The 20,264-nt window shown below is 38.6% G+C and overlaps 1 protein-coding gene across 1 annotated transcript in view; it reads right to left on the bottom strand.

Moving 5' to 3' along the window:
• LOC146324000 (low-density lipoprotein receptor-related protein 8-like) overlaps positions 1-19,395 on the bottom strand; it is a 35,711-nt gene extending 16,316 nt beyond the window's left edge. Inside the window, exons 1-11 of the mRNA XM_084723293.1 lie at positions 19,314-19,395; positions 18,243-18,377; positions 14,082-14,453; positions 11,758-11,877; positions 11,381-11,506; positions 8,617-8,788; positions 5,599-5,814; positions 3,700-3,818; positions 2,330-2,469; positions 1,812-1,953; positions 1,450-1,647 (exon numbers count right to left, since the gene is read on the bottom strand). Coding sequence (XP_084579419.1) covers positions 1,450-1,647; positions 1,812-1,953; positions 2,330-2,469; positions 3,700-3,818; positions 5,599-5,814; positions 8,617-8,788; positions 11,381-11,506; positions 11,758-11,877; positions 14,082-14,453; positions 18,243-18,377; positions 19,314-19,380 — 1,807 coding nt within the window. The 5' untranslated portion in view covers positions 19,381-19,395. The remainder of the gene's footprint in view (positions 1-1,449; positions 1,648-1,811; positions 1,954-2,329; positions 2,470-3,699; positions 3,819-5,598; positions 5,815-8,616; positions 8,789-11,380; positions 11,507-11,757; positions 11,878-14,081; positions 14,454-18,242; positions 18,378-19,313) is intronic.
• Positions 19,396-20,264: the final 869 nt, after the last annotated feature.

Here is a 20,264-nt window from a genome sequence, read left to right as displayed (position 1 = left end):
TTTATTTAGTAGTGCTAAATTTGGCAACATAGAGAGCACTGCTTCATATGGCTTCTCTTCTTTTTAGCCTATAGTTTTCTGTATAAAAACATGCCTGATGTCTTCATACATCTGTATTTGGAACCAGTTGCTGAAACACTTTTTGCCAGTATGAATGCACACTGACAGTTTATGACTAAGAGGGGAGTGACATGTTTATAACCTCAATCTCACAGAACAACATTTCATACTCATGTTGAAAAGAAAGCAGCTGGAAAAATGTAAGTCATCGGAACATTGGACGGCATTACAATAATATTTACTTTCAACAGTCTAGTTATTTTTACAGGAGTGTCTGCACATTTCTGTTTGTAGTATTGGTACTGGAACACTATTGTTAAAAAATATCGACTTCCTTGTCACACGGGGCGGGGAGACATTAGCACAGGAAGGTTTTCAGCGATGTGTCAAGGACTTGTTTTGACAAAACATTTTCAGAATAAGCAACTCTTGTCTTCTGCATGGTGCAATGCAGCAAAGCTATCATTCTTGTTTTGCTTCCAGGGCACTGCAGATTAACAACAGATCAGCTGCAGGTGGATCAAATAGGGCGAAGAGTCCATTAAAAGAGACCCTGCAGACATTTACACAAAGCACGGCAGCTGTTAACTTCATCAATTGTTTAAACCCGACAAGCATGATGTTCCACTCACAGGTATTAATACATGGAAAACTGTATCAGACTGATACTGATACCAGCAGATACTCAAGGTTGCAACATTAAATTATAATTAAAAATGATTTCCTCTGTTGGTTAGAGTCTCCTCTGTCCTGTCAAGATTATAACTACAGCTTTTGTTTTGCTGCATAAATATTAATGATGCTGCTGTGACATTACTGCACACATGAAAACATCTAAAATGACTGAAAGCAGGTCTCTAATCATTAAATCTTCTTTTAAATGAAGTTGAGCAGCACAAGCTTTCCAGGTGATCTTTCTTGTGTGTTGCATTGATGTCTGAGTGTTTTCTTGTTGTGCACTGAACGTAAATGCACAGCATTTCTCTTCACCCTATTTCACCCACCTGCAACCCATCTCTTACTAATCATAATGTCAATTTTTATGACACAGTCCACTTGAGCTGCAGATTAACTGCAGTGAATCACTACCAGTGGGTCATTTCAGCATCCCTGTTCGCTTCGCCAACTTGCTGAATCCATCCTTTAAAGAGCAATGCGACACAGGCAGGTGCACCTGGCTCTTAAAAGGAATGAGAGATTACACTCTGATTGGTTTAATTCATGTTAGGCCCAAAACACATCTATGATTAATTAGAGACTAAATACAACCCCTTTGCGCCTTACTTCGCATTCAGATTATGCACCGTTAAATAGCAGATATAGCATATCCTGATTGTATTTGCAACATGCTCTATAGATTATCTAAACACAGTTCAAATAATTTCTTACTGATAAGAGAAAGGATTCCAGCAAATGTAGGATCAGATAAAGATGATGCAGGCACTGTGCGAGAGATTGCGGGAATTTCTTGAGATTTGTTTCCTCCTGGTTTTGGGACAGAGCATCTGAACTCTGGTATCCCAGACAGCAGGTCGACAATACACTCATGCTGGCACACCGTCCTGTTATGTCCACATACAGATGGCCCTAAAGGAATGAGAGGAAACAATAATTACAAGTCCACATTGCAACTCAAATGTCACAAGCCAACAGACCAACAAAATGCACCACTGAAAATTCTCGACCCTTAGCAAAATCACAACAAAGTCTGAGACACACATTATATGTGTAAATTATCTGACTGGTCACACCTTTTGGTTGAAGAACAGGCTGTACGATGACCACTCCACCCGGCGAGGTGGCATTTGACAGCAGTACTTGGAGGTCCCCGCCGTTGTGTTTGCTGGCTCGGCAGATGGAGCGTGTCACTTCGTCACTCCAATATACGAAACCCTGAAGCAGAATGGAAAGGCTTAACAGAACTGACGTCACTGCAAAAAATATAGCAATCCAATTTTTCACAGCAGCCATTTTGACATGAAACAGTCGGATTCAGGCCAAACAGAGTCAGGGTGCTGCTACTGTGCATGTTGGCTCACTGGAAAGGCTCTCAGGAGTAGACAGAATTTCAGAGAAAATCTTTAGTTGACTACAGCCCTAGCTGTCAATAGTGCAAGATGTTCTGTTGATGTTTGCTGAGGTCTTTGCATTGATTTTTTTTTTTTTTTCAGCCGATGAGCAGCTAAAACCTGTCCCAAAATGCACCGGATCAAAGACAAGGGTACACCAGTCTCCAGTCCATCATCAGGCTGTAACGTGGTTGTTTTACCTCAAACACAGCCAGTCCAAAGGGCCGGTCCAGATAACCATTAGACTCTACCACTGTTTTACGGTGACGGCCCTCTAGATTTATTCTGGAGATGCTTCTCGTTCCCTGGTCAACCCAGTACAGCAGCTGGCGAGGCATATCTAGAAAAAGAACAAAAAAAATAATAATATTCATATGAAAACTCATATTAACGTTGTTCTTTTTTTGGTAAAAAGTCCAAAAAAGTCACTGAACACAGAGATGAGCACGCAATTAGGGGGTAGAAAGCAGGCTTGTCCACATGGTACAACCAGTGTGACCAACAGATTTAGCAACCTTTCAGACCCTTTTAGCAACTTTACTTCTTAAAAACAAGTAGTGGCAAGTTTAGCAACTTATTCTAAAAACAGAGTAGGGGCCCCTCTCTTCCTCTCTCTTACTCAAGCCGTGCTGGCAGGCAGGAGGACAGTTGTGTCTAGAAGGGAACCCTAGACTCGTGACAATCTTGCGAGAGTGATGATTCTAACCTAAACCATGATCTCGTGAGAGTTTTGCAAATTAATCTATATATATATATTGATGTTGATATTGATATTGATATAATCGGCACAGTACGAGTTACTTTCTAATGTAATCTGTGCCAGCAATTTCATCACCGTCACAGATCTAGAAAGCGTGTCTGATGTCTTGTACAGTTTGTTTATAATACCTGTTTTTTTAAAGTGTGGCAGGCCATGACGTAACCTTGTTGTAAAGATTTTTATTTTGAGTTAATCAGCTTATTGACATTAACGTTACGGCCTGCTCCTGATATGGTTAATGAGGATAAACAGGCTCAATAACCGCCAAAAAATACGCAAGTTGAGTAAAATTAACATGATATGTCAGCAAACCCATAAACTTTCATGATTCGGCTCCTTTTAGCTAAACATTTATTTGAATAGCAGTATGATCAGCTCATCATCAAGCCTCTGCAGAAGCCTGACAACAACCTGATCATGTGAATCAGGTGTGTTGGAGCAGGGAAACATCTAAAACATGCAGGACAGTGGGCCCTGAGGACCAGGGTTGGGGAACACTGGTCTAAAACACATCTGGACTTCATCATGAATTTGCCTGAATGTTTCACAGTTAACAGCCTACTTAGCATCTCAGCAGCTTTTTTCAGTCACAATAGTCACCACACAAAGTGTTCCTTTTTTAAAGAGGAAGCTGTGGATTCTTGCCTTCCTTCTTCAAATTTCTCTCAATAATTTACATATATGTGACTATTAATGCAGAACGTGACTATTTATAAATAAAAGGCAAATGCAGACTTGAACACCTTCTTGTTCAGCAATGAACCAAAACTCACTACAAAAGAGCCGGCCCAGTAAAATGTCAGAACATACCCAGAGAGAGAGCGACAGGGTGGCGTATTGAGGAAGTGACCAGAGCCCTCCTGTCCCGACCGTCCAGACTCGCCCTCTCAATCTTTGATGAGTTGCTGCACTGAGCCCAGAAGACCAGCCTGAGGAAAAGTGAAAATGGAGCCGAGTTTTGGGAAAAGATTCTTGCTTTATCCTTCATTTTTAAAAGGGGCAGTGTGTAGGATATTGCAGTGAGCTTGCAGAGTGCAAACACTTTGTCTCACCCTTCACTTCAAAGCATGTAGAAGAACCATAGATAGTACAATGTATAGTGGAAAGAGCCTGTGTGACGTCACCCAGAGATTTCTGAAGAGCCATGATGAAGCTCACAGTGTGGTGGCTCTGGCTGTTGCCGTCTTGGCTAAATCCCACCTAGAGCTGTCATAATACTAAAATTCTGAACTATCATACAATACTAGTGTAAAAAAACACAATAGTAGATAATTCTTTCGATACCACAAATAAAAGGAAAAAGTCCTATGCACGCAAAATAGAATAATTTTGGTAAAAAGTCCAGAAAATGTCACTGAACACTGGTTTTGCTGCAAGCCAAATTTCAGGCAGGCTAATACAGACTGAAATTAAGTCTTGAATGAGTACTTAGATCTTTTTTTCCAGCTTTGGTACTTATGATACTAAAAAATAGCCACTGCAAAATTAGCTACAGAAACCAGAATGTTTTCTGGACAAAAACATGTTTATTTCTGCATTTCTGTAACTGGGGATGTTAATGTTGATGAAAGTCACTGATGGATTAATTGCCATTAAGAATTTAACAGATTAAAACTTCATTAACCAATACTGTAGGTCTTGTGTACTATTTCTCCAGAGCTCATACGGTTCCTCAGTTTGTTTGTTTGGTCTGCCTTGTTACTCGAGAAATTCAACAACCGTGTGCCAGCTGGCATTATTTTGCTGGTCGGAGCCATTTGTCGAATAAGGGCAGATGGACAAGAGCAGCCGTTTCAAGCAAGAACCTTACTGTTTTATTATTCTGCTCAATGAAACTTGTTTGTGTTTCGTGAAGTCATGTTTCATATAACTAATGTGCTGCTGGAATTGTTTAAATAAAGCTTAACAAGATATAAAAAAAAAAAGATGTGCATTTTCTATCTTAATTATTAACTAAAAATAATGAATCGATTGTTAAAGTTTCAAATTCAAAACACAAAATTGGCAACCCTAGCTGCAAAAAACTGACTCATTTTTGGAGCCAACCTCAAGTGGTCACTCGAGGATCCATGTTGGCTTCTTTTCATGGACATGGTGGTGCAACATCATGACCTCCACATCCTATGTAGATATAAAAGGTCTAATTTTAAAGTAACAAAAACATATTTTCAGGTGATTTTACACTAATAAAAACATAATTATAATTAATATATTCAATTTCTGACATATTCTGCCAGTAAAATCTTACACACTGGACCTTGATATGTTCATCATTACTACAAGGAACTTTTTAAAAACAACTTTTAAGTTCCACTTTCTTTTGTTCATCTTTTTTGTGCATCTAGCTTCTGTTAATGTGGTTATCGCCATGCGTTATTTTGTCTCGGTCTGTGTAAATACATGCTCAAGTGTTTTGTGTTTGAGCAGCTATCACTGTACTGCAAGACGTGTTGTGTAAGTGTCCAAAAACATGCATGCAAGAAAACCTCATTAAACAGACATTATTAAAGATTATCTTGTGATAATAAGTTGGCACAACATGTTCAATGTACAATAAACTTAACAATAAACTTCCCTCATGATGCAAATAACTATGCTTTTGGACTGAGCCACTTAAAAACCCAATCCAAAGCGTTGCTATTTGATGACCCAGGAATGAGACTAAAAATTAAACAATTTAATTAACATTAAATGTCTGGGCCCTCCTACCCTTGGAGAGGATCCACAGCCACTGCAGAAGGTTTGTCCAGTCCTGTGATGAGTGGACGCTGAACTGAACTGTCCAGCAGGCCCACATTGACAGAGCCACTCTCCACACTGGTCCAGTAGAGGAGCTGGTGGATCCAGTCGACAGCCAGGCCGGACACTGAACCTGGAACCTTCATCACCAACACCGGATTCTGCTGCTTTCCATCCAAGGAGACCCTGGCAAGAATTCAGGGGTGACAGGAACAAAATACAGTCAATAAAACAAACAAAGCATTAATTAAAAACTCTGTTATGTCACTTCTCAGGTCAGACATTTCTTGGCTTTAAGCAAGTCTCTTAATTTCACTGCTGATGCTGTTGAATTAAAGATTTTCCTTTATGGATCTTTGAAAGCAGGACTTCAAACTCCTCGTAAATTTCCCCTTTTTACTCTGTGATGCCATTTTCATGAATGAACATTTTCTGACATATGGGGCAGGAAGCACGCCCTTATATGGTATTACTGGGGCATTATTTATGCTAATTTACAAGTCCAATGTACGTACACTCAAATACGCACAGGCTGATGGTTTATAAATTTCTGTTAAGCATTTGCTGAATCTGATGTAGCATGTTTGTATGCAAAAAGACAAATTTAAGCTAAGAATAAAAAACTGTTTTTGCATGAGGTCCATTGTTAGTCGTAGTCATTTTATAATTAGTGTTTTTGAGCATTGTCATCACCTCAGTGTTTTAGCTGACTGTTGACGGGAACATTAGCTAGTTAGCATCATCAAGTATAAGGGAGCAGAGCAAAGACGTTTTTGGTGAACTTTATTATTATTATTATCCTTACCAGTGGATCATATGATTGCTTTTGTGTGCGCTTGCATGAGTATACGCATGGTCGATGGGCTTGCATCTTGTTGAGAGCGATTCCTGCATATTACTGGACTGACCAGCCTAACTTTTGGTGCACATTCATGACTGTATGCCAAAGGACCACTGTGATTCACAATTTTTTTTTTTTGTTGGACAGCTGTGGTTGGAGGCATTATACATTCAGGTCGTCCCTTTCTTATGAACACGATACCACAAGAAGCCCTTGAGGGAATTACCATTTGGACTCGGAGATGACTTGATTAAATTTTGGTGGTCAAGGTCACTGTGACCTCATGTCCATCTTGTTCTCGTGAAGGCAGTATCTCAAGAGAAGGGGGGCATTCTGGTAGCTCAGTTGGTAGAGCTGCACCCAATGTGCTGATATCAGGCAAATAACCTTGGTCATCCTCTGACATTTCATCTCACAGCATCATCAGTTTTTTTTTTTTCATTTTAATTTGTCCAATATTCCAGATTATCAAGCTCTGCTTTTGTCTTTTGTTGAACTGTATGTTTTTAGTTTTTTTTTTTTTTTTCAAAATTTCAGAAATTCTAAATCAGCACAAACAAGAGCATAACAGTTATTTGCATACAAGTTCAACTTCATGTCAAGTGCTTCTGTTTGATGAATCTGATTGTTAAATTGTTAAAAGACTTCAAGTTAGTTGAATGTTTTAAGTACGTAAAACCACAGAGAACCTACGTCAGCATGAATAAATATCACCACCCACTCTTTTCTCATAGTACAATAAAGCACAGAGAACAATAAAGCACAGAGAACAATAAAGCACAGAGAACAATAAAGCACAGAGAACAATAAAGCACAGAGAACTAAGAGTTTCTGTGTCTTTGTCATCAAACAGACCAGATACCTTTTCTGAAATATTTTTAGACTTTAGTATCATAGATGGGGAATAATAGGAGTGAAATGTTTGATATTCGAGTCTTAAGCTTGATATCAAATGAAATTTAAAGCAACATGAAATTCAGAGTCTTGAATTTTTAGCTATTTAGAAAATAACTTTGTGTGAACTTCTCATAAACTTGTAGGAACAGCATCAATACCTCCGTAGCACTTCCCTTTTTAGATAATGTGTACAAAGCAACACATTTGCCTGTTAATGAGTTCAACAGGATTATGTGTAGGGACTAAAAAGCATGAGCACATACATGTATAGTCCCTGTCAAATAAAGTGACAAAGTAAATAAAGAAAAATACAGTAAATAAATGCCCCCTGTGGTGGTATTCCATTTGGGTCCACTTTAGGGACAAAGTCACTTGGCCTTTGGTGTAGTCAGGTTTTTTTGAGCATGAAGGCCAAATGCCAGGGCAGCAAGACCATCAAATGAAATCCACAGAAATAATGAATTTAAGGGTCAAGGATGATTTTATTTATTTATCATTTTGAGATACTAACTACGGGTGTAAATCACACATACGACATGATTTCGATTCGATTCAACTTAGGCGTCTGTGATCTATATCATACAATAATTTAATAAATTCAGTTACATTTATGTCAGCTCGCAAAAAGCAACTAAATTACAATTCAACAATTTTATGACTGAACTCTTCTAGACATTTGTCACACACAGATGCCATGGAAATTTCAAAGTAAAGGCCTGTTGCAAAGATGATGATAGAGATTGATATTTTCAGAATCTCAACTAGACAGTGGCGTCTAAAAACTATGATGACAGGAAAGAGGCGGAGGAGAAAGTGGTGAAGTCAGTTTAGGCAGGGTGGTCGGGGTATAAAGGCCACTGTGGCTGCAGGACATGTCATTTTTTAAGGGGCCTAAGGCCAAACTGAGAGGGAACTGTGACCATGACCATCATGGTTGTGATGAAATTCCTGCCCTCCCCTGCAGGGACCCATCTGGCCAGGGAAAGCCTGAGGATGTCCCAGAAGGAGCTGGATTAAGGTAAAGAAAACTACATCTGGGTTATTTTGCTTATCCCTGAATCAGATAAGTGGAGGAAAAGGGATGGATGAGGTTATCCATTTGTGTTTTTTTTTAAACATCTGGATCACAGATTGTGCTTTTAACAGGAGTTGGAACTTGCCACATCCTTCACGCATTTCTTTGGCTTTGTAAGCCAACATACCATAGATCTGTGTGTAACTGGCTGCAGCAGCTACAGCTCCACTCTTACTTGTATATGGAGCCTCGTCCTTGTCGGACCCAGTACACCGTTTGTTTAGAGGCCAAGGCTGCCACCACCCCGGGTCCTGGCACAGGTGGAGCCGGCTGTCTGTACTCAGTGCCAGTGATGCTGATAGATCGCAGTCCTTTGGCGGAGGTGAAAACCAGCTGAGCCTCTTGTCCTGCCAAGCAAGACACACACCGAAATATAGAAAATAAAATAGAAATCTGAAGTACAGAGGGATGAAATATGTCAAAATAAAAATGTGTGCATTATACATTAAGCTATATACAATAGAAAAAAATAGAAATAAGAGGTGTAAATATGTAAACAACAAAATACGCAACAATTGTACACATACTAGTGCAAAACGACAGTAATACTGAATGTTATGATGAGCTTCTGATGAGTTGACATACAAATAACTAATAACTACATTCTGAGAGTGGTGAAGTAAGTCCAGTCTATTAACTCAGAGTGACAGACACTGAGCCACGCAAAACTTCAAAACCACAAACTAGAGGTCCGGAGCATTCGGAGGTCGGATGACTTTCCTCTGTATTACTGACAATGAGGTTTCCGAGCAATCCCCAGAACATAAGCGCTCATCATCCAAGAGGCAATTTTTCCAGAAATCTCAAAAATGTCAAAAGTTTTTGATCCCAAATCTCAGAATTCCTCAAGGACTTGATGTTTTAATTTGGTATTTTGAAGGGATTTTCTGTGAAATAAATCATAATAACTCAAAAACTGCTGCAACCACTCATGAAACATAATCAAGCATTTCCATCATATACTTCAATCATAATGTTCTGAACCCATAAACACTCTAAACTTTCAAAATTGAAAAACCAAAATACAGTGTTCATTAGATTTACGACTGGAAAAACTTGACACAGAATGCTGAGGCCTCATCTTAAAATAGTCTTTCTACCATGAGATAAATAGGATGACGTAAGATAAGAGGAAGATAAGTTGGCTAGGAATGGTTTCTGTGATGCCAAACTGAATATAAAGAGTGTCTGCAACGTAGCCGTGGCTTTCAGAAGATAAGGACCAATCAACCACCACCACCCCACAAAAAAATGCCAAAAGTTGAGTCGTGGCAGGGAGAGAGAGAGTCGAGGACAATAAACTGAAAAATCAAAGTGGTCTAACCTGTCAGCCACGATGGCGTTTTGTTTTGTGAAACAACAGGCTTGAAGATGATGTTATCTATGGGAGTGTGCAAAGAAAAGAGGCATTGTCGTCTGACAAATGAACTGATGGTTGTTTGTTAATATGTTTGAACAGCCTCAGTTTGTTAATGTGGGACCACCGTGACCTTCACACAGCCCATGACTGAGTATACAAACCTGCCAAATGCCACTAACATTGTACAAATATCACGTGCAAACATCTATTCTGCTGAGTTTTTAAGCAAATCTAATGGCTGCATGTATTTCTGGTAGAGCAAGCACACGTGGGAAAACAACTCTTCACAATGTGCTCTCGTGTGAAGAGTGACATTAGAGACGCATGCCGTGAGAAATAATTTCAATCATGTAAAAATTACAGGTTGTTATTAAACCTGATGGACTGTCTATGCATTTCTGACCAAAAAACCTTCACACCCACTACCCCACAATTATAATCAATCATTAACAGTGACAGGAGAAGCAACTATTAAAGCTGAATTTTAGTGGAATTAAGTTCAGCATGATATCATCAGCAAATGTGTTTGTCTTGTGTCTCAAATTGGACACATTATGACAAGATAATACAGATAGTTTTGTAATATAAGCAGTTACAGACCATAGCTTTGTGTTACACCACGAGTTTGCAGGGCTTCCTTCAGCAATGTCTTTAGTTTTAGTCTTTGTCAATTTGGTTAAATGTCGAGTCAAGTCAAGTTTATTTATAAAGCACATTTAAAGCAACCGAGGTTGACCAAAGTGCTGTGCAACAGAATAATGAATATAAGAGATACAACATGGTAAAACAGCAAGAGCAGCAGAGATAACATAACAATACCATCTTGAACACAAGTAGATAAACAGAGGAACAGACAAAATATAAAACGAACAAATAAAAATGAGAGTACAACACTAAGGACACTCAAAAGCCTGAGAGAACATGTGAGTCTTAAGTTTTGCTTTGAAAATATCAACACAGGGAGAACACTTTATCGAAAATGGCAGGCTGTTCCAGAGCTGAGGGGCAGCTACAGTCTTGATCGCGGGACAGCTATGTGTCAATACAACAAGCATGAAGAGGTGTGGTGCATATTTTGTGTTGGGCAACGAGACTGGATGTCTGCACGACTGAGTAAATGGCCAACACATGGTGTTTTTGTACTGTAATACCTATTCTGAACTTCTTAAATCGTGCCCCTGACCAATACCACCATATTATAATAAAATAACTCAAAGTGACACTAATGAAAAGAAAACTAAACATCTATGAACAATAAAAACTAAACTGAAATGAGCAAACCCAACCTAGAAACTAACTGGAGCTCAACTGAAAACAAAAATTAGAAACTAATGAAAACAACACTGTAATAACTTTGCCAAGTAGGGGACAAAAGAAAACCTTCTGAGGTTTATACAAGTTGAGGCACGAAGACAAACACAGTCAGGTGTGAGGAAAAACTGACAGCTGACAGACTAGTTAATCATAAGCTGGACAGAAGTATAACCCAACAGATTTTGCATGTTTGCAGTTAAGAAAAACAAACCCCTTTCTATTATCGGCGTCTGGTTACTGAGTGCACTGATGATTTATTTCTCACCTTTGGCTTCACACTCTGTGGTTGTTAGATTCATCTGGTAGTCATCATGGCAGTCACAGGGGAGGCTGCTGTTTGTGTGAGCACACAGCTGATCACACACATCGTTCTCCAGACAGACATCCACCTCTAGATGAAAGAACAGATACTTGAAAAGGACACGGTGTAGAAATGTTTTAAAAACCAAGTACGTGGAAGCCCAGTTTCTCTCATTCAATAGCAAAAATAATGCAAATTTTATCATATTCTCCAACAAAAATAAACTATAAAAGATATATTAAGGTGATTTTGTGTGATGGGTTGGGACAAATCTTTGCCACCGCTGATGTAAAACTAAATGTAACAGCTGTGTCCAGCTGCTCCATCGGGCTGCCACTCACCCTCACACTGACTGTCCCCGACCAGCTTCATGTTGTCGGGACAGTCGCAGATGAAACCCATCGGCTGGTCCACGCAGCGGTGAGAGCAGCCTCCATTTTTGACCTGACACTCGTTCTGATCTGTTGAAAAACAAATGTCAGTGGTCTAATATAGGGAAGTCGGCCAGCACAATAACTGTGAAGCAGTTTTGTTTGTGCTCAAAACAACTGTGAAAGTGGCTACTGTTATTTTCACAAACAGTCCAACAATAACAAGGTGGTCATGTGGGTCTACGATTGTGTTTTTGATTTGGTATGGAGCATTTTTATTTAATATAGCAACATCTTTTTTTTTTCTTTTTTTTTTAGAATGATATGATAAATAAAATATGTGCATTATGCATTTAGTTTTAGATGTCAGAAGACAAAAGCTGGGGCTCATTCAAGTAAGACAATCAAGAACTTTGTTACACTTTGCCAGTGAGCAGATGCCCTAAATGTTGGTTGCACTGCAAGAGTCGCCTGTCCTCTGGAATGGACGTCCGTTTTACAGAATTTACATCGGGGGAATGAGTTACAAAACCCTTTTGGCTCACGTGCCTCACTTGATATTCAGCGTTTTCTATTGGAAATGTTCGAATTTAGAGATTACATGACAAGGTTTTATGTTTGGTTTTATTGTGACCAAATTTTATTCAATCATGTCCAAATGAAATGGACAACAGGTCATACGTAACATCAACATCTTGTCAAGCTGTACATGTATGTTCCTATATACCGTTTTACCTGCATATGCTCTGTGTGTACATGGCTGCATAGACCATGACAGGACAGTCCACAGTTATTCACATCAAGGGACTCAAAAACAACAGTAACCTTTGAATGAGTAACTCTGGACTCTGGATTAAATATCAGTTGACCACCCCTCGAGACTTTTGGCTGTTAAACCTCATTCTCAAGCTCCAACTGTGTTTAAGAACAACATTTTCACCACACACAGGTATTTTATGACACTTTCAGTCGATGAGTTCAAAATGAGTTTCACAAGTGGCTTTGATGCCCGCAGGCCACTGATGGAGGATGCAGGTTAGTACTATGCTGCCCTCTGCTGGCTGGACTGTATGTGGGCATCTCAAGCCACAGGGTGGCCTATATGAGCCACTCGTATAGCAGGAGGTGAAGGATCAACATCACCACCATGTTGGAAACGTGAACCTATAAACATGCCAGTCTTCAGTTGTCACACTTCATCAGTTCAATCCAGTAGGCCCACCTGTCGTTTTGCCAACTTTGTTCCTCTGATGTGAAGTTAAGACACTTTTTAACCTCTTCCTTATCTTCAGCCAACTTCTTAGTGAGATTCCAGGTTATCCAGTATTTGCCGGTCTGGCAACTCACTGGCACATGTCTCAAAAGTGTCCAAAACAGGTAACACGGCATTAACAGCACTCTATTTTCACGTTTGTTTGCTTTAGCAGATCCTTTAATTCCACTGCTAACACTGTTAAAATGACAGACTTTCCTATATGGATGTAGATCATGAACCCTTAAATATAAAAACAACTAATTGAAATTGGTTGAGAAATAAACATTTGAGTTCTTTTTACCCAGCAAATGTATTTGTTCACAGATCAGTCTTGCCAGGACCAGTTTTGTGGTGATGTTAACATACAATCTAAAGGCCAACGCGGTGTTTTCATATTTAACATTTACATTGGAGAGCATTGATGATAGCAAAACAGTTGAAGTTAATTATGCTACATATAAGGTAAGAGACAAGGTTTTGTCTTGACAACTTTTAAATAAAAGTTAATTTGTTATTAGCAATTAGCTGTGAAATCAGTACCAAATGAGGTGTTGACCCATGTAGAGACAAGAACTGTTGAAGACAGACCCAGCTTTCAAATGATAGACTGCTCCAGCTCAGTTTTGGGTAGTACATGTGTGGGTCTTTTTGGGTTCAAGCACAAATCTTTGGAGCTATGAACACCTCTAGTTGGGTGATAAGACCTGGTTTGCAGTCGGTGCTCCAGTACATCGTACAGGCGTTGAATGGGGTTGAGATTAAGACTGTGTGCAGGCCAGTAAAGTTCCTCCACACCAAAACTGGGATTTATTTATTGACACTGTCAAATGAAGGACTTTCCTTCAACTGTTGCTACAAAGTTATAAGTAAACTGTTAACTAAAATATGTATATAAGTTCCCTTATTGAAACAAAGAGCCCAAACAATGGAAGAACAGTCCCAGAACAAAAGTACGTGGACAGGACTGTCCATACATATTTTCGTACATAATAATAAATGAGCACTGATTTTCTTTAGTTTCTGCAGCCTTCTTACTCACCACAGTTGTCCTCGTCGCTGCCATCAGAGCAGTCCGGTGAGTGATCACACCTCCAGGTCTGGCGGATGCACTGTCCATCCCCACACTGAAACTCAGATGCTGTACATGGGGGAGAAGTCTGTGGACGAGGCTGAGATGAGCCACACAGCTCCAGAGACTCGTCCTTCCCACCTCTGCAGTCAGTTCGCCCGTCGCACAGCTTGTTCCTGGGCAGACAGGCGTCAGACGGCCCGCAGGAGAAGACGGTGCAGTTCTGACAGGAAGCCTCATCACTTCCATCACCGCAGTTGTCTACACCATTGCAAAGGAAATGCAGAGGTATGCACCCTCTGTTGCGGCAGGCAAACTCATCTTTTTTACACAGCAGATGACCTGTGAAGAGAGAGTCATAGGTATATATGTATAGGTATGGTTTTGACAAGTGAGCTGAGGCTACAGCTGTAGCTTTACAGTATATACATTCAACAAAAATATAAACGCAACACTTAGGTCTTTTACTTCGTGAAAAATGATAGCAAACACTAAGACGTCTAAGGGTTTGTTTCTAGTGATTGACCCTTATTAACTATCTAGCATTTCGAGATAATCAGCATGGGCCTTTGTCTGCACTTACAAGGACAATAAACAAAAAATATCTGCAGTGCAGACACATCTGCAGACAGCCTTGCGATGTTATCGCTTTGAACTTTGGCATGGTATGTCTTCAGTCACCAGCGTGTTTTCTAAATGTTAACATGTTTCCCCACATTGACAGCAAATCTAATCCACAGTTGAATATGTATATAGAGTGTGTCACAGTAATGAATGGAATAATGCAGAGAAATTGTTCTTCCTTAAATAACAGTCATGTTCTGGATTCTAAAACATGTATTCTTCTATTTCATTATAAAAATTACACCTAAAACAGCATGTTACTGGAAAACATGTACATGTACATTAGATTATAACATGCATAGAATAAAGGAATTGTACACATGACTTTTCTTTGTTTTGATATCAGTCTTATATATCAGCTATCGGCTGCCATGCTCTCTAAACACTGACCATTGAAAAACCCATTTTGGTTGTCAAGTATTTGTTTTTGTCAAATTTGTTTACAAATTTGTTCAAATCTGCATTAGTGAAATAATACTGGAGATGTTTTACGGTGGTGAAATAAAGATTCAATTCAGCATGCAAATTGCCTGCTCTCTTAAACCCTGGGACATCTTTGGCATTATGTCACTGTAGGTTTTATTTTACAGCGACCTTTTATTGTGACCAGGGGTTTTCTCAGTCTGATTTCAGTTAAGTGTTTTGTTCAATATTGTCACAATGCTGGTTGTTTTGCAAAATTGTCTTATATATCCAAAATGACTGAATTGAGCATTAGCTACCACAGTATAATGATCTGACAGGACTCTCACAGAACATCACAGCATCATCATAATACAAGTTTAAAAAACGACTAACTTGTCTAATCTGACTGAAACTGCACTGGTAGTTATGTCTGTCTACTGAGTGAGAGAAAGTAAATCTTGTTCACTTTCTACATTTTCCTGGCCGGCGTTCAAACCAGTGACTTTCAGCTCTAAGTCTCTCTGACCTCTGAGCAACACTGGCCACATTCATGCCTGCTGGGATTACTCACATCAACTATGTTTATGTTTAACGCCTGCGATCACATTAACTCCTTCTAAATTTTTTTTCTCCTGCAGGGTTTTTCTTTGCAAACATTCTGCAGCTTGCTGTTCACACTAAACACCAAATCCTTCTGGAATTCAATATCAAAGTCTCTAATAACTTAAACAGGATTACACATTTGCAAAGGTATTTTCCCACACAGTGTAAGGAAAATAGATATCTCTGCAGCACAAAAAAATAAATAAAGCAGATGCCCAGATTCAAGGATTATTAGTTCAAAATCAAGGCTTTATAAGGATGTTTATAACAATATCTTTTTCTGCTTTGAAATAGGAAATGGTCCAACAACAGAGCAGCAGGACTAAAAACAATGTTTTCGACACAGTCGTCATGGCAGTGCAGGCTTCATGCAGTGCATAATATTTCTGTTTTCAGGGGACATTAAAGTTATGTTGTCAGACTTTCTGTTGTCCTTTTTTTGGTTCCAACCTCACTGGTACATCACAACTGGATGGTACCTTCATTACTGTCAAACCCATCTATCCACTCTGTCTCTCATCTAAAGAGGGAAGTACAGCAGAGGTATTTATAGAAACCCCTTTAGTAAAGGGGTGTCATGATTCTCCAAATCCACTATTGCATTTCAGTTTTAAAGGTCACTATTCAATTTGATTTTTCCATTTAAACATTACTTTTTAGCATTGATGATTACGCCACTGTTAGAATACTAAGTCTCGATTTGTAAAGATCAATAGATCAGTGGTTTTATGCCCCAATAACTGTCATTTACACTTTCAAATTCTTTCAAAAAGCTCTATATGGTATTATGTAGGCTGGGGGAAAAACATCAGTTCTTAGATGCATCACAATTCTGTATTTAAAGATTATGAATCAAATCAGAAAAATCATCTCCGTTTGCAATTAATGGATGTAAATGTGAGTGTTTTTCACTCCTGAGAGAGATAACAGCGCTGACAGCTGATTTTAAAAAAAAGTGTGATTGCAGCAGAGTGTGTGTGCAAACATGGACAGAAGTGATAAATAAACTTTCTTTGAACATGAAAGTATGAGTGAAATGTATAAACTACACTGCAGGCTGCAGTCTTAACAGTGAGAAACAAACAAACTTTCCTACTTGTCCATCCTTATTAATAATACAGTTGATATATTTTCACAAATAAGGACAAGACTGTAATAGTTAAATTTCATGGAAGAAGTCAGAGTGTTGCCCCACCGTGGGGGAAATTGTTAGAGTGGTTGGGGCTGTCGAAATACTGAAAAAGGAAGTCATATTAACCCACTATATGTGCTGTAGTATCTAATGTTTGTGTCTAATGTTTTGTTTTTTTCAATGTGGTTTATTTCTTTTAGATATCAGGCATCATCTGCATTTAAAGCAAAGGTCTATCTCTATTTTCGCAGAAGACTGGGCTTCTATTCTAAGACTTTAATTATGTGACTTAGTAATTTTACATTTACAAATAAATTAAATGTAAAAACATGAACCTTATGGACCATTTAGTATAACGTCATTATGTAGATTCCAGTGTCCCTGGTAGGAGGAAGTTCTATTTCAAATAAACTTAAAAGAAGAAATTAATGTCAACTAGTATATTTTTGGGACTGAGAACTTAGTTCAAAAATTACAAAAAGTGTTAACTATGAATGTGAACTGGTTTAATTTTAATCTCTGAGCTGAACTTTGAGTTAGCTCTTTTTAAGCATTAACTTTCACAACACTGGTAACTGACACAAACTTGTGTGTCTAGTTTACGTTCTAATCTCTGCTGTTTCTTGAGTTTTGGTGAGGACGGCCGAGCGCGAGCAACTGCGGATGGAGACGATCCACCCAGCCCCTGTGGCTTAAAAGCCAGAGAATGGAAGCATTTTAGCTCCTATAAAGTTGAAGGGAAAAGAGAAGTGGACACACTGTATGCAAACTGTGCCTAACTAAACTCATAATGGATAATTAAAAATACGCTGTTTTACAAGTGGTAAGTAGTCACACACAGAGAAAATGCAAGCAAACGTCTGATGCCTGTGCCCATGCTGCTGTGTTCTCACCTCCCTAGCCTATAACTATTACTTTGTTGGCCAAAACATAATGCTAGATGACAAAAATACTTATCTAGCATGACTCTCCAGAGGTGGAGACTATAAATCCGAGCTGAAAGAGCCTGTAGTTCTGTGTCTAGTGACATCGCTGGAAGCAGAATGAACAGCAGATTTTGCAGAAGATCTCAGCTTTCTGTCATGTTTTATTCAGCTTATTTTTATTTTCTTAAATCCTAGGCATAAGTCATTTTATACTGCCTTGTTTTTATTTTATCTCTTTTCTGAATGCCTTTTCATGTCTTGCATAAAGCACTTTGATATTGTTTTAAAAATGAGCTATAAATTTGCCTTTCTTATCAACAAACACCAGTTTTGTTTTTACTGATTCGTTCATGCTGCCAAAAAGAAAAAAAGCTTATGAAACCCAAACCGGTGTGCATGTGTGTGTTCATTGTTTGGGCTGGAATCACACTGTTGACTCACCACAGTGATGTTCATCTGATCCGTCCTCACAGTCTGTGTGTCCGTCACACACACTCAGTCTCGGGATGCAGAAACCATCGTTACATCTGAACTCCAGCTGCTCATGGCAGGCGGGCAGAGAGTGACCTGAAGCACATGCAAACAGATACGGTTTACCGTTACTGTGCAGAAGGTCAGTCAGTAAGATAAAAACTAATCAAAGGCAACACAAAGGACAATAAAGTAATTATGTAATAAAAAGTGTATATCAACAAAGCATAATAGATGACACTTTTCATATAGAGCAGGTCAGGACCTTTATAATATTATTTACAGAGACACAAAAATTCACACCAAGAGAATTCCAGCAAATGCTCTCGGTAAACAACTTAAATGTTTGTCTGATATGTTTTATATTATAAAACTAGTATAGGGTCTTCAATAATCAATAAGTATATGACAAAAACGCAAATAAATTAACATGGAAAAATTGTATTTACTGCAGAACTTTAATTTTTTTCATATTTCCAGTAATATGTGAGTTAGTCACATCCAGCCTACAGTTGAGTTATTTGATAAATGGAAAAAAATAAACCTGTTCCCTACAGTTTTCCCTTGAAAACTCATCCTCCATCACATTTTATAACACCACCTAAACTGCATTCAAAATAATTTCATTCAAATCAAAATGTTTGTCTGTAGGTATACTGTGCAGAATAATTTGATAAATGACCTGCCTAAAGTGTGACTTTCATGATTTCTCCAAAAAATTAATAATCCAATTTACACAACAGTGACACTGCACATAATTTTCGCGCATGTCAATCCGGATACGAAAATAATCTGTTGTTAGCTGTAACAACTTGGCTCCCTGCAGAGTTATATTTTTGTTTCGCAAGTCTAAAACTATGATAACATCACAAGTCAGAGATCGATTTCACTGTAGTTTGCACTGTAAACAGACTTCATTCAAACTGACAGGCGGTCTGATCGGCTGCGAACTCTCTGTGCGTCCAAACAATAAAAAAAAACACGCTTAATGCCCCCGATGCGACTCTTTAATTTCACAAACACGGGGAAGTAATTCAAACATCTTACCCCAAATATGACACCAAGGCAGGGAGACGATCAGAAGAAATAAACCTCCAAGGTGTCCCATGCTCGATGTCCTCCACAAGCTGCACCGCACGTGGCGCGGAATTATGACGTAAGACCTGTGTATGAAAAGTTGTTATTGTAACGGTCGATACCAGTTATACTTTTAAATGTCTTTATCGTCTCAAAATCAAATCAATATCGCTAATTATGATTTATAATTTCTCTTCTATTTTTTTTTCGTAATGCCTGGTCCTGTTACTATGCTCTTCACTTTTCATTACTTTTATTCACCGATTTACAAATGTTATGAAAACCATTTCGCTGTTTTAATGTACCTTTTTTAAATGACTTATTCAATATACACTAAAGACTTTTTAAAAACGTCTCCTAAACGTCCTTTTTTGTTTTTAATTGAATGAAAACACGGTTCAATATGTTGGCATGACCTTGAAGTATGTTGAAGCTTAAAACGAGATTTTGTCTAGTAAGTTTATACATTAAAGTTCATGTCCAGTTTGTAGGTTAAAGGTCAACGGCACAATGACAATGACAGTATGAGACGAATAGATTTTTTTTTTTTTTTTAAGTTTTACATAAAATACAATATTATACTAATACCAGAACTCATCCTATTAATATTGAAATGAGGGTTTTGTGTAGATGTAAATGGGACATTTTTTTTAATCTCTGTAAAAAAGTTAAAATAGGGAACGTGTGTAAGAGTATAGCTAAAGTGGCTGCGTGCACACAACTTACTGATTTGATTAAAAAAAACAAAAAAAAAAAACAAGTGTCCTTAAGTTGCTCACCTTAAAGAGTAACGTCTGTCATCCATCGGCTTATCTGTGTGTTTTGTATGTTTTCACCTTCACAGGTGTTTCCAATCACGGTCACTGATTGGCCCTCCTCTCAGGCTGAAGTGGCTGCAGTTTGCCGACGTCATGA

Source organism: Lutjanus erythropterus, chromosome 7 (assembly GCF_056507025.1).
Source record: "Lutjanus erythropterus isolate fLutEry1 chromosome 7, fLutEry1.hap2, whole genome shotgun sequence".
NCBI lineage: Eukaryota > Metazoa > Chordata > Actinopteri > Lutjaniformes > Lutjanidae > Lutjanus > Lutjanus erythropterus.
This window is presented reverse-complemented; position numbering and strand designations above follow the sequence as displayed.